General features: G+C 49.5%; 2 protein-coding genes across 3 annotated transcripts in view; one reads left to right on the top strand and one right to left on the bottom strand.

Moving 5' to 3' along the window:
- Nucleotides 1–10,336, top strand: part of LOC114431637 (glutamate receptor ionotropic, kainate 5-like) — a 46,626-nt gene extending 36,290 nt beyond the window's left edge. The window contains exon 20 of the mRNA XM_028399208.1: nt 10,207–10,336. The gene's annotated coding sequence lies outside the window, so the exon portion shown is untranslated. The remainder of the gene's footprint in view (nt 1–10,206) is intronic.
- On the bottom strand, nt 5,190–17,821 carry LOC114431638 (carcinoembryonic antigen-related cell adhesion molecule 1). Of its 2 annotated transcripts, XM_028399209.1 has the most exons (11): nt 17,686–17,821; nt 17,227–17,559; nt 15,533–15,696; nt 15,290–15,416; nt 14,414–14,692; nt 13,169–13,447; nt 12,707–12,961; nt 11,884–12,007; nt 11,688–11,735; nt 8,011–8,051; nt 5,190–7,269 (listed from the first exon to the last, which is right to left on the bottom strand). In XM_028399209.1, exons 1-10 carry the CDS (start codon nt 17,729–17,731, stop codon nt 8,033–8,035), a joined length of 1,674 nt encoding a protein of 557 aa, XP_028255010.1. In that variant the 5' UTR covers nt 17,732–17,821; the 3' UTR covers nt 5,190–7,269; nt 8,011–8,032. The 2 variants fall into 2 exon arrangements, with proteins under 2 accessions (XP_028255010.1, XP_028255011.1); XM_028399210.1 differs by lacking the exon at nt 11,688–11,735.
- Nucleotides 17,822–19,133: the final 1,312 nt, after the last annotated feature.

Consider the following 19,133-nt stretch of genomic DNA (forward strand, 5'->3'; position numbering starts at 1 on the left):
CACACACCCCACACACACAGTAAATGGCCAAAAACAAACATGGCTCCCGGATGTGTGTCATTCAGGATCATCAGTTCATGATGTTCAGACTCATATCTTCAGTTTATGATGAGACGTCGGTTGTAATCCAGCTGTAATCCGGCTGTAATCCATCTGACACCAGACTCATGCATTATCTCATTATTTTGACCCTGATAGAAACTCTGTCATCTTGTTCTCAGGGGGGGGGGGGGGGGGGGGGGGGGGGGGGTCACAGCTGATTGGACGGTTGTGAGGATTCACACAGTCGTCAGGCCGCAGCCTGTGAGGTGGAGAGAAAGCTGCAGTTCCACAGGGGGCCACTGGAGGCCGTCCGCCTTGTCTGAGTGACCTTTACTTAGTTTGGTGGTTTTGTTCGTGCTTCAGCTCCATGGCTTTAATTTGTCAAATGGGCGTTTGACGGACGGGTCAAACGTTTAATTTTGTTTTGAGTCTTGTTTGTAAAATTCTCTTTTCACCTAAAATGTCCCTGAAAGTCCTAAAAACATCTAAAGTCTCCTCAGGATACAACAGAGTGTGTCAGTGCTGTGTGTGACAGGCACGAGGCAGGAGAGGCTCAGGTCTGTAAATCATCACTGGTTAATGGAGGTGTGGTGTTTGCTCCGCCTCCTCCTCCTCTTCTTCTTCTCTTCGTGTCTGAATCATTTTACTGTTAAAGCGTTTGTGGCGTCTGAGTCACAGCGTCCATCTTTTAAAAGAATCAGGAGGACTTCTGAGGAGCTATGACCTCACTGCAGTCAGGGCTCTAGAGTGCGGTCCTGGTCCTGTCGTCTCCTCCAGGACACGTCCTCCAGGACGTCAGGCTGTGATTACCCGCTGAGTGTCTCCCATGTGGACCTGCAGGGTGTCGTGTCGGGACAAATCGTCCGTCTCTGTGCAGGCCCACGTGATGAAATGCATTCCTGAAATGTTTTATTTCTCTTCATACCTGCTGTGTTGGAACCTGCTGATGGTTACACTTAATCTACCAGAGTCCACGGATGTAACACACACACACAGACACACACAGCCTGTTTCCATCAAACACTTACAGCCCTCTTAAAGCAGCCGATCAATCCTCCTGTTTGTCCCGCTCCTTCCTGAAAGTCAGCTGAGAGGATCAATAATCACTCTGCACATTAAATATGAATCCATCCAGGAAGTCAAGCCTGAGATGACTGTGTGCATGTAGTGCAGCGCCCCCTGTGGGTGTGTGCTGCTCTGTCACCATGTTAGAAAACGGCAGAGAGGTTTGTCGTCAACCAATCAGAACGAAGAGGGAACAGCGAGCCGCTGAGCGTCTCTGAGGGCTAGCTAGTAGCCGTTAGCATGACAGCTGTTAGCGGATTGGTCCACATGCTCACAGCCTGATCCCTGGACCTGGACGCTGCATCACTTCCTGTGTTTTTATCCCGCTGTCAGCAGGTTGTGTCTGTAAACATGTGGGGTTATGTCAGTTAATCCAGAGCCGGGCCTCGGGCAGAGTCAGCGGCTCGGTGGGTTTGGTTTAAGGCCGGTCCGGTTCATCAGAGGCGGCGTAGGAGGGGTTATTGATGGGTTTGTGGGACGCAGACTTTATCCGGGTGGTTTTAGTGGAGAGACATGGACGATAAGTGAGAGAAGTGAGCGTCATCATGAAAACGCTACAAAACAAGAGCAGTGGAAGAACTGGAACAGATTTTAACCCAGAGGATTTTACAGTGAAGACGAACATCAATGGGTTAATTCCAGCTTTTAGTTTGTTGAGCGTTGTACAACACACTGTACACAGTGTGTTCTGTTGTACAGTGTGTTGTGTTGTTGTGCAGTGTGTTTTGTTGTTGTTGTACAGTGTGTTGTGTTGTACAGTGTGTTTTGTTGTTGTGTTGTTGTACAGTGTGTTGTACAGTGTGTTGTGTTGTTGTACAGTGTGTTGCGTTGTTGTTGTGTTGTTGTGCAGTGTGTTTTGTTGTTGTTGTGTTGTTGTACAGTGTGTTTTGTTGTGTTGTTGTACAGTGTGTTGTGTTGTTGTACAGTGTGTTGTTGTACAGTGTGTTGTGTTGTTGTACAGTGTGTTGTGTTGTTGTGCAGTGTGTTGTACAGTGTGTTCTGTTGTACAGTGTGTTGTGTTGTTGTTTTGTTGTTGTTGTGTTGTTGTACAGTGTGTTGTGTTGTGTTGTTGTGCAGTGTGTTGTTGTACAGTGTGTTGTTGTGCAGTGTGTTGTTGTACAGTGTGTTGTTGTGCAGTGTGTTTTGTTGTTGTTGTGTTGTTGTACAGTGTGTTGTGTTGTACAGTGTGTTTTGTTGTTGTGTTGTTGTACAGTGTGTTGTACAGTGTGTTGTGTTGTTGTACAGTGTGTTGCGTTGTTGTTGTTGTACAGTGTGTTGTGTTGTTGTACAGTGTGTTTTGTTGTTGTTGTGTTGTTGTACAGTGTGTTTTGTTGTGTTGTTGTACAGTGTGTTGTGTTGTTGTACAGTGTGTTGTTGTACAGTGTGTTGTGTTGTTGTACAGTGTGTTGTGTTGTTGTGCAGTGTGTTGTACAGTGTGTTCTGTTGTACAGTGTGTTGTGTTGTTGTTTTGTTGTTGTTGTGTTGTTGTACAGTGTGTTGTGTTGTGTTGTTGTGCAGTGTGTTGTTGTACAGTGTGTTGTTGTGCAGTGTGTTGTTGTACAGTGTGTTGTTGTGCAGTGTGTTTTGTTGTTGTTGTGTTGTTGTACAGTGTGTTGTGTTGTACAGTGTGTTTTGTTGTTGTGTTGTTGTACAGTGTGTTGTACAGTGTGTTGTGTTGTTGTACAGTGTGTTGCGTTGTTGTTGTGTTGTTGTGCAGTGTGTTTTGTTGTTGTTGTGTTGTTGTACAGTGTGTTTTGTTGTGTTGTTGTACAGTGTGTTGTGTTGTTGTGCAGTGTGTTGTTGTACAGTGTGTCGTGTTGTTGTACAGTGTGTTTTGTTGACTCCACACAGACGTCCCCTCCTCAGGATGCAGCCATTAACCATTAGGAGAACTTAAAGCTCCGCCTCCTTCCTGCCGCTCTGACGGATCGATGTCACTCCGTCCATTAAAGCTGCTGACGGCTGCACAAACATGGAGTCACCTCAGTCTGTTAGTGCAGCCTGTGATCCACGAGCTGCCGACCTGCTGGGACACGCTACACACACACAGAGACACACACTCACAGAGACACACACACTCACAGAGACACACACACACAGAGACACACACAGAGACACACACTCACAGAGACACACACAGAGACACACACTCACAGAGACACACACAGAGACACACACACTCACAGAGACACACACACTCAGAGACACACACAGAGACACAGAGACACACACTACACTCCTGCAGGAGGATCACAATCATCAGTTTACAGGAGTGTTCCTGTGTTTACGTCATGCCTGGATGAGATCTGGTTACAGCCAGGGGGCGCTAAAATCCTAGGTTTTAAAAATAAAGGAGGAAACAAAACATTTGTTTTTCCTTTGAAACTGTTTCAGAACCTGCTCTGAGGTGTGTTCAGCCAATCAGGAGGAGGAGGAGGAGGCGGAGGAGGAGGAGGCGCACTGAGGTGTGGTCGACCTGTTGTTGAAGCACAGAGAGAGAGAACTGAAACTTTATGATATGATCCCAAAGTCTGAGAATCAAGTGTGTGAGCAGTGTGTGTCTGTGTGTGTCTGTGTGTGTGAGCAGTGTGTGTCTGTGTGTGTGTCTGTGTGTGAGCAGTGTGTGTCTGTGTGTGAGCAGTGTGTGTCTGTGTGTGAGAGCAGTGTGTCTGTGTGTGTGTGAGCAGTGTGTGTCTGTGTGTGTGTCTGTGTGTGTGAGACGTGACCCGACACGTCTGCAGCAGGAATGTGTTGCAGTGAGCTGTGCAGGAGGGGGAGGGTTAGATGGAGAAGCTCCATCTTTCCTTCACTGCTCCGCCTCTGAGCTTCTGGTGTTAGGACACATGAGTAAACACACACCTGTTGGTTTCTGTGTCTTTAATGTGTCAACAGACTCACAATAATTCAGACTTTTTGTTTCCACATGAAAATCCAAAGAAGCTGATGCTAACCCTAATTCATCACAGGCATTGAGCTGCATGCTACTGCTACTGATGCTAACTTAGCTAGCTTGGTAGTCAGTAATGTGCAGAAAGTCAACAATGCAGAAAATACTGTGGGGTTAAGTTACAGCTTTCTAGCGTCGCTTAGCTTGTTTGCTTTGTATGTACTGTTGCAGTTAGCATGCATTTGCTCCATCTGCCTAATGTTATTAAGGGACTACGCGGGCTAAGTAACAGCTAGCTAGCTAAAGGAGGTCAGCAGCTTTGTTTGACACACAAAATACTTCAAGTGATCGTTAGCTGGGTCATATAAAATGATAACAGATAAAAACGATGTAATGCTAAAGCTAATGTGCTACAGCTAATGAGTGAGTCTAGCCGTTAGCCAGCTAGCTGTAATTCATAGCTAAGCAGATATAGACAGACATCTGTTGTGGGTTGTAACGACGCTCTCTCTTTGTGTTGAAGGTATCTGAATGACTGACATCGCCTCAGCTCGTACGCTGGCAGCAGGTCAGTGAACGCCACACGCCATGCTAACGCTACCTACAGCTGTCTGTTCTAACCATGAATCAACGTGTGCTAATCCAAACCGTGCTAATAAAGCTACATCAGTTTGAGCGGGTTTGAAGATATATATATATATATATATATATATATATATCTTCAAACCCGCACTTGCCGCCATGTTTTTTGTGCAGTTTGCGTTGACACCAGAAACTAAACTCTAATTTCACAGTAATGCCGTTTCCTCCCTGCTGCCGAGCTACAGACGCTCCTTTATCGTACACGCTTCACGTCTCCGGGCTCCAGATTGGAATTTTGTTTTGGAAACATTGTGATAAGATTATCGGGAGGTTAGCTCGACCTTCAGGATTACAGAGTCCCGACCAGCTCAGCTGTGTTTGAGGCATCAGTAAACACAGCGTTATCGATATGAAGGTTTATCAATGAGCCAGCAGGAGGACCCCCCCCCCCTCCTTCCTTCAGGCCACACACACACACACACACACACACACACACACACACACACACACACACACACACACACACGTCCTCTCTCTGTGATTGGACGGTTCAAACACCCACTGACAGTGATTGGCTGTCCCAAAACAAACAAAAAAACAACAAAGGGCAAACTTAGGAAAATATTTCCATCTTTTTATGTTTTTACAAAGCTGTTAAATGATTTTTCACCTGGGGAACATTTATGTTCTGAATATTTTACAGAGTAAACAACAACAAAAACAAACATCATATAAAGAAATAACCCCCCACACAAGAAAACATCAGGTCTGTTATTTACAGTCAGGCCCATCGGTCTTTACAGCTGCTCGGGGTGTGTGTGTGTGTGTGTGTGTGTCCTGTGATGACAACATGATGTTACTCATACATTCTGGACTGTGGAGACACAAGGGTTAAATCCAGCAGGAGGAGCTCTGAACGTGTGGTCTGCTGTGATCCTCAGCTCCACTCACTAAACTAAATAAATACTCGTCTCACTGGAGGTCAGTGCATGTCGGAGCGTCGGATCACACGCGGCCACGCAAGCGAAACATTCAGATCACCCGCCGGTGCCGCCAGCTCCACCAGCTCCACCTGCTCCACCACGAACCATCTGAGGTCGAGACTTCAAACAATACAAAGCCGGTCTGATTGATTGACGGCCACATGTCTAATAAGCTGCAGTAGCCCCGCCCTTGAACTTTCCCTCCACAAAACGAGCGCCACACACAGCCTCCCGCTCTTTCTCCGCCTCGCTGACTCGCCCCTGCGTGCTCCGGCTTGCCTTCGCCACATTCAGCCTTTCCCTCCGGCGGTTACACATTTCTCTTAAACAAAGAGTGCAGAGGATCACAGAGGCAGCCGGCAGACATCTTGTCTGATCCTGGACCTGCAGCTGGTCGACAGGCGGCACCACGGACCTGTCTCTGTGGGGTTCAAAGTACAGCACTGTTTAAAAATATTAAAGATGGCGACCCTCGCCCTGCACCTAGAAGCGGCTTGTAGCTCCAGCAGACTCAGACCAGCCTGTGATGTGCTGTAATCCCTCCTGTAGGCTTAATGGAGGACGTTATGTGTTAATCTGTAACGACAGCTCTCTCTGTGTTGAAGGTATCTGAATGACTGACATCGCCTCAGCTCGTACGCTGGCAGCAGGTCAGTGAACGCCACACGCCATGCTAACGCTACCTACAGCTGTCTGTTCTAACATGAATTGATGTGGGCTAATCCAAACCGTGCTAATAAAGCTACATCAGTTTGAGCTGGGTGGAGCTGATGGACTTTATCGATCCCTGGTGGGATTAGCCTTTGGTTTGTAGCTGTGGCGTATGATCCATAACACAGTCACAATAACACATTCATCAGTAATATTTAATCTACACCCGTTAGTCTGCACAGTGTGGGAGCTTAAAGTTAAATTACAAAAAGAATGGAAACATTAATACAGTTAACTTACTGTTAGTGGTCAGAGCTCTAGAATAGGAATGATTATGATTTGGATTTGGAGGGATTATTTGGGATTATGCTGTGCTTTAAAGGGCCGTTCTGAACAAACTCAAAGTCTTAAATGAGGATGAATTAACTGATGTCGGTGCTTCTGGAGCAATAAATGGTCGAAATAAATTATCTAAAAACCTGGAGTGAGCTCAGCCGGAGCCTCCGGACCGCCGCTCAGCACCGCACTGACCGAGGGGTGTCTGGAAGTCCTCTGAATGTCTGACAGACAGGGGACACAAACCGCAACATGCTTTATTTTAACCCAGGAACCTGAATGACTTCATGTGTGGCCCGTGTGTGTGTGTCTGTGTGTGTGTGTGTGTGTGTCCTCCTCAGGTTTCCAGCAGGATAAAGAGAGTCACTCATCGTAACCATCAGTCCATCAGCTTCAGTCTCCGTCGCCGGGTTCCTCCGTGTTTTAAGTTTCCCAAAGTAAGCGAGACAAAAGCTGAAGGACGGCGTGTGTTAACAGGAGGAGGAGGAGGAGGAGGAGGAGGAGGAGGAGATGATCCAGGGATGGTGATGAAGGTGAGAAAATGTTCCAAAATAAAAGCTCACAATCCAACAGAGTGCAGCGTCCTCGTCAGTCAGAGAGAGAGAGAGGGAGAGGGGGATGATGGGAGAGCTGGTTCAGATAGAACTTCACAGGAAACCAGCTGGACCCTCCTCCTGGCTGCACAAGTGGATGATGGGAAACAAAATGGTGGCATGTTTGGTCCTGGAGAAAAAGCAGAGGAGGAGACGTTACAAACACTCAGTGAGAGCTTCAGTCTTGTTCTGCTCTGTTAGCGTGCAGCGGTCAAGACATGATGCTGCACATGAACGTGCTTTATTCCAAGATGGCTGCTTGTATCCAGCTAGCAGTCAGCTAGCCGCGCCGCATGTGGTCAGGTGTCCACAAACAGGAAGTAGAAGACTCTCAGCAGCGTCTGTGGTTTGGTGGTTTTGTGTCGGCAGATCAAACACACACACACACACACACACACACACACACGTTTGTCAGTAAACAGCTGTGAGCTGAAAGCTGCTGGTCAGACCCTGCTTTAGATCAACAGCATTATCTCACACACACACAGACACACACACACACACACACACACACACACACACACACACTCTTTTGAGGCTGTGTTTGCTCGGCCAGGTGGAGACAGCCTTGGTAGCTACTGTTTCAACACCAACTGGCAGACTTGATCAAGAACACACACATATAACACACACTCCGCATCAGTATGGAGGTGTGTGTGTGTGTGTGTGTGTACTGCTTCCATAGCAACACCACCATCGAGGCTACCAGTGTTTCCAAATTACAGATAGAAAAGGAAAGAAAGGATGCGGATCATTCTGTAAACGTCACTCAGGCTGCTGCCAGAGCAGCGCTGTTGTCCTCCCCCTGTGTGTGTGTGTGTGTGTGTGTCTGTGTGTGTCTGTGTGTGTGTGTGTGTGCTGTCTGACTTACCAGCAGGGTGCAGGGACGTCTGTTAGTACGGTGAGTCGACCCTGAAAAACACAGCAGAACAACAGTGATTAGCCGCGGCGCTACATGATGTCCGTGGAGGAATGACAGCCTTCAAACACATGATTAAACTGTTAGTGTGAGCGTTTCAGCATGATGTCATTCCACACACACACACACACAGGTTAACAGGCTTTCTGTGTGTGGGGCAGAGCAGGAAGGTGAAACGTTCAGGTGCAGATAAAGTCTAATCTCAGACAGTGTAGCAGACTGAAGGAGCAGCAGAGTCATGTGACCACAGAGGCCACGCTTTCAGCCGGATCATTCAGCCTTATCACAGAAACTCTGATACATTCAGCTCCGATAAGGAAGAAGCAGACTAAACAAGCATACCAGGAAGAATGAACAGGACGAGGAGGAGTTCAGGTGTGAGGTCAGGAGACTGTTCAGCACATGTATCTGTTGTTGTTAGCTAATACAGCCATTTGATTACATAAAGCAAGCTAATCTTAGCAAGCTGGCTAACATACACATAAAGCTACAAATAAGAAGCATTAGCAGTGAGCGTTAGCATCACACAGGCTCTCTGGAGCACACGGTGTGTTCTAATCCTTTGATTCCAGGTCGCACAGCTTCTGAATCACTTCCTCTTCTGGCCTTGTGTGACAGGTCTGTGCAGAGAAGTGAAATGAAGTGAGGTTTGAGGAGGAAAAGGAAGCGATGACGAAGAAGCCAATCAGATCGAAGTGAGAGAGGAGATGAAGCGGAGGCGGCAGAGAGCCGAGCGGCAACACACACCAGAGCGGAGGGAGGCGAGTGCAGACATGACGGGGACATTCCTGCCATTCTGTGTAAGGCAAAGGGCCTCACCCTGCTCACACACACACACACACACACCACGGCAGGGCTCGTCTCTGTCACAGCTGTCATTCACACTGAGCAGGTGAATGCAGGTCAAAGGTCGTCCGGGGGCTGCAGGACTTAAAACATGTTTTTATTCTTGAAGCTGCGGCGTCGGTTCTTCTGTGGATTAAAGCGGCGTGGTTCCTGCTGCTCATGAGGCTGCTGGGAGATGAGCAGCTCCAACGTGTAATTATGAGCAAGCGCTGTGACGTGAACGGGCTTTCCCAGCTGCTGCTTGTTTTTCTGACTGGTTTGATAAAAAGAGGAGCTCATCTCCACCAGCAGTCCGCCATGTTCCACAATAACCACAAACAGAAAATGAGAGGGTGAGGAAAGCACCGAGGGTGAGGAGAGAGCACCGAGGGTGAGGAGAGAGCACCGAGGGTGAGGAGAGAGCAGCGAGGGTGAGGAGAGAGCAGCGAGGGTGAGGAGAGAAGCGAGGGTGAGGAGAGAGCACTGAGGGTGAGGAGAGAGCACCGAGGGTGAGGAGAGAAGCGAGGGTGAGGAGAGAGCACTGAGGGTGAGGAGAGAGCACCGAGGGTGAGGAGAGAGCACCGAGGGTGAGGAGAGAGCACCGAGGGTGAGGAGAGAGCAGCGAGGGTGAGGAGAGCAGCGAGGGTGAAGCAGTGTTGCTGCATCCAATCTATTCAACAAACAGGACAGAGAGTTCCTCTGAACTTCATAAAACCACACCTACACCCCCCCAAACAAAAGAGAGTGTTTGTTTGTAAATCACAGTGAAGAGAGGACACACACACACACACACACACACACACACCTTCATGGGTGCCTCCGTCCTGTGAGGGTTTCAGCATTTTGAAAATGGTCTGACAGCATTCCATCACTCTGCTGTGTGTGTGTGTGTGTGTGTGTGTGTGTGTCCTCTCTTCACTGTGATTTACAAACGAACACTCTGTCCTCCTCAGCAACCAGCAGGAAGCCATGATGGAGTCACTGTGAGCAGCAGTCACATGACCAACACTCAGAGAGTCTCTGTCTGACCTGCAGCTTCCTGCACACACACACTCTCTGACTGTGTGTGTGTGTGTGTCTGTGTGTGTGTGTCTGTGTGCGTGTGTGTGTGTGTGTGTGTGTGTGTGTGGAGCAGGATATTACAGTGAGACCACACACACCTCACAGATGGTATCAGGTGGATCCTCCATGCATCCTGCATCAGTGTGTACATGTTCTCAGACATGGCTCGCTGTGTGTTTGCTGCAGCTGGTTTTACTGTGTTGATTATGAAGTTGTGTGTCTGCACCTGCAGCTCAGCCTGTGTGTGTGTGTGTGTGTGAGCCTGGGCTCTGACACTTATCAGAGCTGAGATCTGTTGTTTGGTTTTCTCGCCTGTGGCTCTCTCCCATGCTGCAGCACACAGGTGGGGGTCACGCATATATGAATATGCTAAAGGTGTGTGTGTGTGTATCTGTGTGTGTGTGTGTATCTGTGTGTGTGTGTGTATCTGTGTGTAAGCCGAGCAGAACCGGTTTATCCTCAGACCTTCAGTCAGGTGACGGTGTTGTGCGGTGAGATCATCTGTCCGTGTGTCTGAATGAAAAGCTGCAGCTGAAGGCGCTCAGGTCGTCTTCTCCGACAGGTGACACACACACACACACACACACACGCTCACACAGACTCACAAAGTGCGTAAACACCGCTCAGGTCTGTGAGACTCCAGCTCTGCTGTGACTGTTTACATTGCAGGAACACTTCACTGGAAGTGTAATCGCAGCATGTGAGATTATCCGTGCAGATTATACACACCTTTCCAGTTTATAACTTTGGAACAGCTGCCAACCAATCAGTAACGAGGATTCTAAATAACAATGCAATGTGGGGAAAATGGAGCCACCACACACACTCCAGTTTCGGACGGGCCAAAAGTGAAACTCTAAATCTCTAATCCATCACGGCGATGCCGTCCCTTGTTGTTAGATGAGTGTTGGTCATTTTTTGGCAGCCTCCCTTTAATGTGTCTGCCTCTCTACACAGGAACGAGCTCGGTGGAGCTGCAGCTGCTGGAGGAAGTCCACACAGAAACCCTCCATGACCCTCTCAGCACTCCGTTTGCCCCCAAAACATGGAGGCTGGCTGCAGAACAAAGCGCATCTGTCACCGCCGCTGACACCGGCCGACAGCGGAGAAGGACGAGTCAAGCGGTCTGTGGCCCCGGGGCCCTTAAAGGCGCTCTGCGCCTGAAGGGCCTCATGTGGCGTCACATGATCCAAATGGCCGCTGCTGAGCTGAGGAGAGGAATGTTTCCGCCTGCCGCCGACTCCTCGGCCCGCTCTTTGTCTCTGCTTCCTGTCCACGCTGTGTTGAAACGGTCGCAGCACTTCAGGTGTGAACGGAAGCGGCTCATCGCCTCGCTCTGCTGCTTCATGTCTCTGTGAGTGTGTTTAATAACTTCCTGACATCACACACAATGATTGATTTATACTTATTGCACAAGATCCTGAAGAATCTCCGGCCTTTCCTGTAACGATCTGCCACCAGGATCATTAACGAAACGCTCCTAGTGCAGGTTAGCAGCACATAACATGACTGAAGGGAGTGGCAGCTCCTCCGTGTGTGTGTGTGTGTGTGTGCATCAGTGTGAAGGTGTGAGAGGAATGAGGGGAATTTCTGAACGTTCTTAACGTACAGACTGGACACAGTCACACACGCCTCCATCCTGAGCAGGTGGAGACTTGCTGCCATCGGCAGACGGCTCTTCCTGTTTCTGTGCAAACACTCGACCCGACACACACACACACACGCACACTCTACAAACTGACCTGTTCTCCAACAGCGTGGAGCCTGTGGACACCTTGGCCCCATTTGTCCTGGTTAAAAGGAAATGTTGCTGACATGTTGGAGCAGTTCAGCCACCAGCAGCACACACAGCTCAGGAAACATCTCAATATCCCAACCCACATCTCACAGAGGCCGCTATCTGCAGCCCGCAGCACAGGCAGAGTCAGGGGTACTTACGGGACTTTCTGTCGGCAGTAGAAGAACAGGCCGATGGCGACCGCGAGCGCGGCAATGACGCCGACGACGATCCCAGCGATGGCTCCTTCTGAGAGGCCAGAAAGTTCGTCCAGCTCCCCCTCCGCTGCAAAAAACATGTCATCGTCATTGATCATCTGCAGATATAAAATAATCATTATATAAAAGGCATGGGGGGGGGGCACTGCTGAAACCACACAGAGGAAATGAGCGTGTGAGTCTCTGAGTGCTGATAAAGATGATGCATCTTCTACCAATCAGCGTCCTCTGCACACCGCCAGGCTGACTCACATGCTCAGTTCCTCTCTGTGGGTTCATCGGAATCTATGTGATGCATCAGATCATGTGTGTGTGTGTGTGTGTGGGGGGGGGGGGGGGTATTTCAGTGTGAGATTTTTGTTGGCTGCATGAGCATCACTGAACTAAGTGCTAGCATTAGCATTAGGCTAACAGTTTGCCATTTTTTTTGATGAAGCAGCAGTTGATTGTTGTAACATAGCTGAGCTAGCTAGGATTAGCTTGTTTGCTCCCTGACACCATCTGAGTGGATGTCTTAGCTAGCTATTCTTTCACCGGCTAACATTAGACGGACACGTGTGTGTGTGTGTGAGAGAGCCAGATTTGAAAATAGGTCTGAATGTATCCAGCTTAAAGGCCTAATCTGGATTCAATCCTACTCTAGCTGGATGGACTCTCTCCAGTGTGAACGGGGCTACACTGCATAGATCTGACGTGGAAGCGTGCAGCCAGGCGCTAACAGCAGACAGCTTTGTCTCTGACAGGTGGTGTGTGTAAACATCCTCACCTTTGACAGTCAGGAGGTGGCTGTTCGAGCTGGTCATGCCGGTGACAGCGTTGTGCGCCTCACATGTGTACAGTCCAGTGTCTTTGTACTCCGCGTTGCTGATGGTGTACTCGTGCGTCGTGGTGTCGGTCAGAGTGTCGTTGAACTTCCAGGTGAAGGTGGGAGGAGGGATGGAGGCGGCCTTGCAGGTGAGGGTCACCAAGTCCTTCTCCTCCACCTTGTTGTTACCCTCTATCGTCGGCTGTTCAGGACCGTCTGAACACAGAACAGACAGAAGAGGTTGGAACTGTGAGTTCAGTAAAATCCTCGAAGGATTCTGAGGCGCTCTGGTGAATTCAGAGGAATGTTTATGATGACCTGGATGTAATAAAGCTATAAAAATAAATCTCGACCAAACACACATGGTAACATAGAACCATAAACCCTGCAGCGCTCAGGTCTCCTGGCAACGCAGACACTCACAGTTCACCACCAAGTCGAAGGCAGCCGTGTCCGTGTTGACGGGGTTGGTCAGTTCGCACGTGTACTTTCCGTTGTCCTCCTTCTGAACCGGGCGGATCAGTACGGATCTCTTGTCAGTGGAGATCACCACGCGAGTGCTGTTAGCCAACTGGGCCCCATCCTTCAGCCAGGTGGTGGTCGCCACGGTGCCCGCCGTTGCCTGGCAGCTCAGGTTGGCCGTGCTGTTGCCGGCGATGAGGGTTGCAGTCGAGCTGGTGATTTTAGCACCAGAGATGGCCTCTGTGAGGGAGGATGAAGGAGAGTTCTCACTCTGACAAGAACAACAAACACCATTTGATCCCTGAGACTACACTACACTACCCATAATGCACCTGGATAAGAGCCTCAGTAAACACAGTGTCACACTTCATATGAGCACGAAGCACAAAAACGTCTGATTACCAGATCATGATGCGGCATAATTCTCCTGTGTGATTGGTTGAAGTGATAATCAAATGATTGTAGCCATGACAACAATCAACCTTTATGCTCTATTTATTCACATCAACTACTTCTTCCTGCCGGTGACTTCATGAGTCAAACTTCCAGTAAGTGTCTCAACCTGCCAGCCACACAGCGAGTCACCCAGATAAAATGTTTCAGTCCTTTTCTTTGTCAGGCTAAAAAAAACACACTGAAACTCTTCAGGGCATAATGTGAGACCATCTGACCCAGCCAGTTTCACACACACACAAACATCCTGCAAGTGTTGCGTAACATTTCAACACCTCACAGGTAAACACTGCCTGCCGGGCTTGACTGAAATGTGTCATGAGCAGCTAGCTATGTGGCTAATTTCCAGCTGAAGCGCCTGGCGCCTCAGAGGCGGAGATCAGTGGAGCTTTCAGTCGTCTTTGTCTCGTCTGCTCGGGGACTTCCACAGAGCCTCGTTTGATAGTGAAATGAAGCGCTGCTATGGAAACAGCCTCTGGACTAGAGGTTCAAGCTCGCTACCTTGCTAATGCTAACTGCTTCTACCTGATGCTAGCGTGCAGCTAACAAAGACACCAGATTGATACAATGTAGCTAAGTTAAAGCTAGCTGGTTTAGCTTTAAGTAGCTATTGTATGCTGTTGTTTAAGTAGCGAATTGCTGATCAGCGCTAAATGCTAATTGCAGCTATGGCACTGCCTTGAACATAAACAATGGGGAGTCCAGTCTGACATCATGCTGCAGGGTTCCCCTGCATGCCCACCCGTCACTCACCCATCACAGCGAAGGACACCACAGAAGAAGCGACGGCGCTCTTAGTCTCTGTGTTCTGGGCCCTGCAGGTGTAGTTATCCATCTGCTTCCCGAACCCCAGCTCCTCGATGACCTTCAGAGTGAGCACGGGCCCCGAGGCCTTCATCAGGTCATTGTTGCGGTACCAGGCGAGCACGGCGGGCGGGTTAGAGCCGGCGGAGCAGGTCAGGTTGAAGTCAGACTTGGCTCTGATGTACTTGTCGGGCTTTGTGGCGGTGATGGTGACGGCCTCTGGTCCATCTGTGGATCAAATGTGGAGACGTTCTCACCACATCATATAAACACATGTTGGTTCCTGTACTGACTCACCCTGACCACATCTACCCTCAGATTAATCAATAACCGGGTCAGATGGTGGTCGTGTGCTTTCACTGCCTCTCAGTTTAGTCATGGGGAAGGAGTGGAAGCGCAGTGTGTACACACTGTGGCTTCAGCTTAAGAGTGCAGGCCGAGAGAGGGAGTGCCTCGTAAACACACACACACAGAACTCAGACACACACACACACACACACACACACACACACACAGAGCTCAGACACTCATGTACTCTGTTAACTGCACCTACAGGAAACTGAACGCTCAAAGAATTCCTGACAAACGGAGGTGTGAAGGAGCGACAGCCACTGAGTGACCTTTCTTTGTCGTCCAACAGGTGTGGAGCTCGTTCAGTCACGTCCGACATGTCAAACAAAGACGAGTTAAAGAACAGAACGGGGAAAAGAGAGCGGCTGTCAAACTGCCTCCACCGAGAAACGACAGAAAGCGTCAACTCAGGAATGCCAGGTATGCAGACCGAGGAACAAAACTCTAACATGGCTGCCTGGGTGCAGTACCTACAGTAGACAGTGAGGTTGAAGGGGGCGCTCTTCGCCGTCTCCAGCGGGTGAACAGCTGTGCAGTAGATGGGACCGACCAGATCTGACCTGAAGACGTCCGTGATGGTCAGAACGCTGGACGAGTCCGTCTGTCGGGAAAACACAAAAGTCCCACTTTAAATAAAAACAGCTCCACAGCACCACTAGTGGTCAGAACTGGGACTGCACATATACATAAAATAAACAGTGAAGAACTTGAACCCACGTCTTTCTGCATCAGCCGCTTGCCATCGGCGCTGATGGGCACCGTGCCGTTGGTCCAGGTGAATTTGAGGTAGGAGCCTTTAGCGGAGCAGGTGAGCTCCACGGTGGTGTTGCGTTCGATGGCCGTGGGCACGTTGGACTTGATGGCGATGTTAGACAAGGGCTCTGTGGGAGGGGGGCATCACAGTTAGACTCTCACAGAGGTGTCTGAGTAACATGATCTGATCATTTAGGTCCATCTCAGCAACAGTTAATGACATTTAACCCCGTCCTGCACAGCTCTTTCTCATTCAAAGCTCAGCTGTAGCTTCATGCTAAGTGATGGTTTGGTGCATTTTTTAATAACTGGACTCGTCCCAGGTCGGGACACATGCTGGAGGCCGGTTCATATCTGAACCCTGAACAACATCTGAATGAAGTGACAGCAGCTAGACCGGCTCGACTCGTTCTGAGCGCTCCAGCTCTGAATGAGCGGCTGCTTTGTTTTTTTGATGATTGGGCAACGCTGCCTGAAGGAGTGGCAGCCCGAGCCTGATCTGAGCTCTGACACTGGCTTCACACACACACACAGGTTTCCTGCTCATTGTGGAAACAACAACATGCAGCACTGACTCTGTGTGTCGATGTGTGGGCCAGGCCTTCGATAAATAAACCTTCAAACTGACGGCTGACAGGAAGTGTTCAGAATCCAGCAGTTAAAACAGCAGAAACTTTCTGCTCCGGGCTCAGCTGCCTGTTGGACACACACTGACACACAGAGACACACACTGACACACAGAGACACACAACCAGGCCTGAAGCAGGAGGTAAGGGAGGCTGAGAGCTCAGTGAGCCTGCAGCAGGAAGCAGAGCTCTGTGTGGCACACACTCTAATCCTGGGATCAGTGTTTGTATTGTCAGGCAGGTTTTAAGAGGGAAAGCATAGAGCTAGAAGCCACACACACAGAGACACACAAACACACACACACAGAGCCACGCCCTGGAGCAGCACATGGCTGCTGGTGAAACTTCTCCCTGAGGATGTAGAGCTCTGCTGCAGCTCTTTAGATGGTCAGTGAGCTTTCCCTCCGCCAGAAAACATAGTCCCTGAGCGGTAGCTCCGTGGTTTGGTTGCTAGGGAACGCGTAGAACCTGCTCATCTTATTTTTTAGGAGAGCGCAGGGATACCTGCTCTGCGCACAGGTGGGGCCGCACCACCTTCTTATTGAATGTGTTTGTTGGAACATAAGAGAAATGAAGTTTCCTGTTTGTGTAGAAGCCTCTGAAGCAGTGAAGCTGTGACACACACACACACACACACACACACACACAGCAGGAGACGTGCACTGCGCTGGAACAATGTGCAGGTTAACACGCAGGAGTTTAGAAGACACAGCATCAACCAAAAGTGTGACGTAAATCAACTTTCCTGCTTCTCTCCAGGTCTGGGAATAATGCGGCTCATGTACTGAGCCAGAACCACCCAGAACCACCCGGAACCACCCGGAGCCCCGAGTGAACGCTCAGAAATGACCCAGCCCGCCTACAGAGGCAGAACGCGTTCACACCAGACCACATGAGAAAGTTTGGCCGTTTCCTTCCAGCTGTTACAGGCAGGTGTTACAGCCCCGGATGAAGCACACGTCCTGGATCACCGGAGCCCCTGCAGCATGCGGCTCCTCCACAGGAGTGTCAGCAAAACAAGAAGCGACTCACCGAGAACCCGGACTTTAATCTCTGCCGTTTCGGTGGTTCCATCATCGGACACGATGCTGATGCTGTAATCTCCGCTGTCCGCAGGCTTCAGGGCCGCCAGCTGCAGGCTGCCGTTGACCGGGTCGACGTTAACCCTGCCGGTGTACAGCGCGTTCACCTTCAGCCCCCCTGCTTTGGTTCTGGTGGCTATATTGATCGGGTCGGAACCGCCGTTGTAGTTCCAGATAATAAAGGTGAACACCGGATTCACGACCAGCGTCTTTATCGTCACATTATTCCCCACGATTGCGTCCACGGGGCCCGCGGGCAGGATGCCGTTGGCCGCGCAGAACCCTGAGGTGGAGGGGGGGGCACAGGTGAAGATAAACAACATAAGAAAAACAAACAAACAAACTAATAACAACTGCAGGAAAATACACGATTAATGTTTAACAGCCACACACAGCGTCCACCTCTCACCGTGAAGAGAGAGCAGAAGAAGAAGCGGAGCGAGGAGCAGATCCATCCCGGACGGTTCGAGTCTTCCAGCAGGAGCAGAGACTGAGAGTGCTGCGGAGGACTACCTGCTGCTTTTACAGGGACACACCCAGACAAGGTGGAGAACACACACACACACACACACTCCCCCTGCGTTCCTCACTCCCACGCACACACACACTCACTCACTCCCACGCACACACACACTCACTCACTCCCACACACACACACACTCACTCACTCCCACACACACACACACGCACGCTCTGCCGTCACTGGTGTGATGATATCAGTGTTTTACTTCTTCTTCTTCTGTAATATGAATCATTTGTCTTCCAGCAGCTCAGTGACGCTGCAGACAGCTGTCTGTCCCCTGTCCTCCAGTCTCCTGTCTGTCCCTGTGGACACCATGGAGGACAGGGACATGTCTCTAAACCAGTCAAACGTGTGTTCATCTTTGTATTCATGTAACACCCCTTGTCTCCAGCATGCAGGTCTTTGTGGTCATTTTGTGTGCTTCCTGTGTGTGTCTGTACGGCTCTGAGCCGCTGCGGTGATTCTTTGTGCCTCTGACGTCATTCTGTGCCCGTTTGTGGTCATCCTGTGTTCCATTTGGTCTCATTGTGTGCTTTCCAGGACATCTGGGTCACGTTGTGGTCACTTTGCATCATGTTGTGTGTCTAAAAGAACATTTCACTGTAAAAGTGCTGCAACAGTTTTTATTCAAAACTTTGTTAAAGTCACCTGCAGCAACTTAACACAAGCATGTAGTTCAGTGAGACGATGCTGCCACCCAGTGGACACACACACACACACACAGCTGAGTCTCCTGCCTGCTGTGTGTGTGCAGTCAGGTTGTGCTTAGCTTAGCATAATCAGGTCCCTGTCTAAGCTACTTGTACCGACGGTTCATCTTTATGTACTCATGCAGCAGCCTGTTCTGATGTGTTTGGTGGTCTTTGTGGTCATTTTGTGTATTTTGTAAGGATCAATTTGTGCAGCTTTGATCAAACACACTGAGAAGAACTCAGGAAATAAGTGGACATGTAGTTCAGTGAGATGCTGCTGCCACCCAGTGGACAACAGGGTGGCAGCACAAACACACACACACACTCTAACCCCAGATTTACAGTGTGTTAGTGTGTCATTTATTTTTTTATAGTTGAGGTGCGAACAGACTGTAATCAAATGCTCAAACTTTATTGATAACATCAAGCAGAGCAAATGTGCAGCTGGAGGAAAAGAAGACAACCCCTGATTGATTACACAGAAATCTGTGTGAACGTTGACAGTAACCAGGATTCACCTGATAATCAATCCACAGAAAACAGGCTGTGTCCGCGTAGGACAGACTGAGGCGCACGATGGCCGTCAACACCAGTTACTTTATGTCTGACTACAGAATCAGGCTGCTGTTACACACGGTCCGT

This window comes from Parambassis ranga, chromosome 2 (assembly GCF_900634625.1).
Source record: "Parambassis ranga chromosome 2, fParRan2.1, whole genome shotgun sequence".
In the NCBI taxonomy this organism is placed as follows: Eukaryota; Metazoa; Chordata; class Actinopteri; family Ambassidae; genus Parambassis; species Parambassis ranga.